This window comes from Emiliania huxleyi (genome assembly GCF_000372725.1).
Source record: "Emiliania huxleyi CCMP1516 unplaced genomic scaffold EMIHUscaffold_648, whole genome shotgun sequence".
Taxonomy (NCBI): domain Eukaryota; phylum Haptophyta; order Isochrysidales; family Noelaerhabdaceae; genus Emiliania; species Emiliania huxleyi.
In genome coordinates this window covers 19,783-24,510 of record NW_005197141.1, presented here as the reverse complement: position 1 = coordinate 24,510, position 4,728 = coordinate 19,783, and the positions used below count along the sequence as shown (strand labels likewise).

Sequence of the window (4,728 nt, the reverse complement as noted above, 5' to 3'; positions counted from 1 at the left end):
TGCGTCTCGCCCACGGCGGCCGCCCGCGCCTCCTCCCACACCTTGTCGGGGTGGCGGCCCGCCGCCGCCGCCACCGCCGCGGGCCGCGCCGCGGGGTCGAGCCGGATGGGCGCGAGGAAGCGCTTGTCGAGCCACTTGCGCAGCGCGTGCGCGTCGTCCGCCGCGGCGCCGAGCGGCGCCATCTCGCCCGAGATGGCCTCGAGGGCGAGCCGGAGCCAGAGCGGGTTGTAGCAGCCGAGGAGCGAGAGGAGGTTGTCGCGCTGCCCGACGTCGGCGGCGAGGTTGAGGCTCGGCCGCACGCACAGCAAGCCCGACTCGACCTCGGCCTCGAGGCGCGCGATGACGGGCCGGAGCGATGGGCCACGCAGCAGCGTCGTCATCCGCCGCCGGTTGACCGCGTCCTGCCTCCGGTTCTCAAACTCCATCAGCGTGAGAGTCTGCCGCTCGCCCGCGCCGCCGCCGCCGCCTGCCACGCCGCCGCCCGGCGCGACGGTGCGGCTGCCGCCGACCACAAAGTTGAACCAGGTGGTGAAGCCGGCCTCGCGCCGCTCGCGCCAGCGCGCGTCGTAGAAGAAGCCGCTCGTCCGCCCGCCGAGCGCCGCGGCGCCCTCGAGGCGGCCCGCAGGCGCACCCCTCGGCGCCGCGCCCCTCGGCGGCGGCTTGCTCAGCCGCAGCCTGCCCGGCACGCTCGGCGCCTTGCTTCGCCGCACCTGCTTGAGCTTCGCCTCGAGCTCCTCGACGTGCTCCTCCGCCAGCTTGCGCCGCTCCGCCGCCACCTCGACGCTCGCCGCGGCCGCGGCGCGGCCGGCTGGGACGGCGCGGCCGGCTGGGGCGGCGCGGCCGGCTGGGGCGGCGCGGCCGGCTGGGGCGGCGCGGCTGGCTGGGGCGGCGCGGGCGGCGGCGCGGAGAACGCGCTCGCCAACAACGACGCGGCGCCCTCGTCAAAGACGAGCAGGTCGTCTCCCAGCCGAGAGTTGCGTCTCGGCCGCGGCTTGGACGAGAAGGACGAGGCGCGGTTGTTTGTGAGCCGGCTCGGGCTGAGCGGCATGCGCTCGTCGTGCGCCTGCGCCTTGCAGAGAGCGGGTGCCGTGGCGAGGGCGAGGATGGCGTCGCCCACGTCGGGCGGCGCCGCAGTCGGGCCGGGCGGCGCCGCGGGGGCGCACAGCCCCTTGAGCTCCACCGCCAGCGTGTTTGAGCGGTTCCAGAGCAGCTCGAGCCGCTTTGGGATCGAGCCGTGCGAGAGCGGCGCCCACGTGACGCAGAGCTCCCCCTCGCCGTGCGGCGGGAGTTCGAGGAGCGGCGGCTGGACGCTCAGTCCGCCGCGGCCGACGCCGCGCACCTCCAGCCGCTGCGGCCGCGGCGCGACGTTCTTCACAGCGAGCGCGCGCGTCACCGACGCCCGCGGGGCGATGGTCCCAAAGCTGACGGTGGGCGTCGTCGCGACACTGCTGAGCACGAGCGGCGCCGGCACGCAGACAGGCTCGAGCGACGTCGCCGCGTTGCGAGCAGCCGGAGCCTTGGCCTTGGCCTCGACCTCGGCGAGGTCCATTCGACCTACGAGTACGAGGCTGATCCGGCCGTGACCCCAGCACAGCTTTGGCTTCGACGGGCGCCTCCCAGGGTGCCCCGGGCGACCGACTCGAGCGGCATGCGGCTTCGGACAGGCCTCGGCCCGGCTCCTGGCGGGTCGCTGAAGCGTCTCGGTCGCTCTCTCTCGGTTGCGCGGTTGCGCGGTTGACGCTTTTTTGGCGCTCACGGCGGGCGGCGAGGCTGGCCTTGAGGTCGCAGCGAGCCGTCCAGACGTCTCACGGTGGCGTCACGCATATCACTCGTGGCGTCGGTTGCCTTGGAGGCGGCGGAGACGTCCAGCGGCGGCGCATTTTGATGGGCACGCCCGGCAGCGCTGCGGGCGAGCGTGCCGCAGGCTGAAGACCTCCCTTGGCGCGGCGCGAGCGGCGCGCACCGCTGCACGAGGGCGCGCGGCGCTGCCGCCGCGATCAGTCGTCACGGCCTGCGCCCGGGCCGGCCGCGCGGGTGGCGTGGCAGCGACCACAGCACATGGTTCGGGGCTTCGGGCGGGCTTCTCGGTATCTTCGGTTCCGCTGCACCGGCGCGTGCATCCGACCCAGTGAGTCCTGCCGGTGAAGTGTGTGGTGTCTAGCCGCACGATGCTGCAGGCAACGTCGCGTGGTGTGCTTGTGCGTCGGTAGTCGTCGCAACTCGCACTGTGTCTGCACTGTGTCCGTCTCGCAGCGCGCGCTCTCCCAGTGTCGAGCGAGTCGTGGTGTGCGCGAGTCGTGGTGTGAGTAAGACCCAGCCGGCGTCTCACCCACGCGCGCCTTTTTCCTCCTCTCTCGCTTGCGGCAACGAGAGTAACCATCTCTTGCGTCCCACGCTCAAAATGTCCCCGGGGGGACACACAGACACACAAGCGCGGCGCGCGCGCTCTTGATCGTCGTCGATCAGTCGTGCGCTCGCCCATGTGTGAACGCGCGCAAGCACATAAGAATTCTTAACCAGTTATACGACACCCTACGACACAACACCGCCACTCCGGATGAAACGAAAGTCAAAGTCGAGAGAGCTCCGGTGGCATTTGAAGACCTTGCGCGTCTTCTCGATCAACGCGAACGTCTGCTCGCTCGCGCTGCTGGCCAGCTGCGCGAACGTGCGCCCGTACTCGCGTGTGCGGCGCGCGAACCTGAAGATGGTGATCAACGGCAGGTTCTTGCGCCCAAGCGAGGCCAGCACGTTCGTGTACAGGTGGTTGGGGTTGCAGTCGTTGTTGGCGCGAAAGTGGATGGCCGACTTGCCCCAGGAGTTCTCGATGCCAACACCGGCCAGCTCGGGGTGGCCCCTGACGCACATGAGGAGAATGTGGCCTCGCGCGCGGAAGGCCTCCTGCAGCGCCGTGGTCTCATGCGCAAAGTCCCAGCAATCGCTGAGCACCTGGCGCGAGGGCGTGGTGGTGGGCGAGGGGTTGCGTGGATGGTGGCAGGTGAGAGTGAGAGGGGGCGGTCACGTGGTACGCGCTGAGCCTCTGGTCGCGGCCATCCTCGTCGTCCTCCTCAATCCTGTTCTGCATCCCGTCGACCCATAGGCCGCGCTCCCAAATCACCTGCTGCCAGCCCTTTGCCTTGCCCACGTAGCCGGGCTCGATCACGTCCTCCATCTCGCCGGTGGCCGAGTTCATCTTGCGCTTGCCGGTTGGCCGATCGTACTTCGGCGCGTCTGGCTTGTACCTGCGACACGCGGTGGGTGTGGTGAGGGCGGGCGAGGGAGAGAGACGGAAGCATGGTGACTCACCAGGGCGGCGGGTCCTCCTCCTTGAACGAGAAGTGCTGCGTGTCGTCCACGCCGATCTTGCAGTCGACGATCTCGAACAGGCTAGGATCGACAAACTGCTCATCAGTCACCAGCATCCAGGAGGCCCCGCCCGCCCCGCCCGCGGCGCCGCCCCGGGCCCTGCCCGCCGCGCCGCCCACCACGCCCGCGCCCGCGACGCCCGCCGCGCCCGCCGCGCCCGCCGCGCCCGCCACACCCGTGCCCGCCGCACCCGCGCCCGCCACCGCGCCCGCCACGAAGCCCGTCACGACGGTGGCCATAGCCGTGCCGCCCGCAGCAGCAGCATCAGCAGGCCCGGCGCCGCCGCTGCCCTCCGCCGCAGCCGCATCCAAGGTGGTCTGCGCCACCACCGCCGCCGCCACCGGGCGCTCGCGCCGCCTCGCCATCTTGGCCGAGCCGCTGCCAATGCACTCGGCGTTGAGCTTGGAGGGGTGGGGGATGGGCTGCGCGCCGCCAAACAGCTTGTTCATCTTGGCAGCATTGAGGGCGTCGAGCCGGTGGCGCGCGTGGTTCATGGACCAGTCGACCTCGAAGAGGAACTGCCAGTCGGGGTGCAAGCACTCGAAGGCGTCGAGCAGGTCCTGAGACGAGCGAGCGGCTCATGGCAGCGTCGGCGAGGCGAGGGGCTGGGCCGGCAAAAGTGCCCGCCCGTCCAAGACGGAGAAAAGAAATGGGGCTCGCGCCTGGCACTGCTCGGCAAACTGCTCCGCGTTCCAGTAGCCGGCGTTGTTCTTGCCGTACTTGAGGAAGCGCAGGCCGGGCGACATGACGAGCGGCGGTTTCTTGCCGTCGTACTTGACGAGCCGCCACGCGTTGACGCGCTCGAGCTCGCGCGCGGAGCACCTGAAGCCGAAACCGCGCAGCTCGTCCTGCGTGCCGGAGCCCATGATGCCGGGGCCCTCCGACTTCTTGTTGAGCCCGCGCACGCCGTCAATCACCCACGTGCCGCGAGAGGTCTGGAAGGCCTTCCAGATCTTCTCGTCGTGCCCTTGGTGCCACAGAGGCTTGGCGCAGCAGCAGACGTCTGGGTGGTGACCCTCGGAGCAAAGACCCCGCGAGTCGGCGTTGGCATCCTACGGAGCAAGTTGAGATTTCTTCTTTTTATCGTGCAAAAGATGCAGAAATGCGATTTCTTTTTGTGTCCTTCGGGGCCGGGTGGGACGGGCACCTCTGCGAGGAAGTTGACGCACGCCTCCGCAAAGCCAGAGGCGCCGAGCAGCGCCCCGTCCGACATCCACTCTGGCTCCCCATCGCCCCAGACGACGCGCCACTCAACGTACAGCACCGTGTCGCCCAGCGTCGACTGCTTCTCCTGCGCGCGCCCGGGCGGCGTCAGCGCAGAGTGCAATGCGGCACGCCTGCATTGTGGGCAGGGCGCGCGGC

The 4,728-nt window shown here is 70.5% G+C and overlaps 1 protein-coding gene across 1 annotated transcript; it reads right to left on the bottom strand.

The window, feature by feature from the left end:
* Nucleotides 1–135: 135 nt before the first annotated feature.
* Nucleotides 136–1,549, bottom strand: EMIHUDRAFT_248262 (hypothetical protein; the record flags this gene model as incomplete). Its single annotated transcript, XM_005763135.1, has 3 exons — nt 136–405; nt 924–1,069; nt 1,181–1,549. Coding segments are annotated over 3 exons (785 nt in total), but the record flags the coding sequence as incomplete, so codon positions are not given.
* Between the last annotated feature and the right edge of the window lie 3,179 nt (nt 1,550–4,728).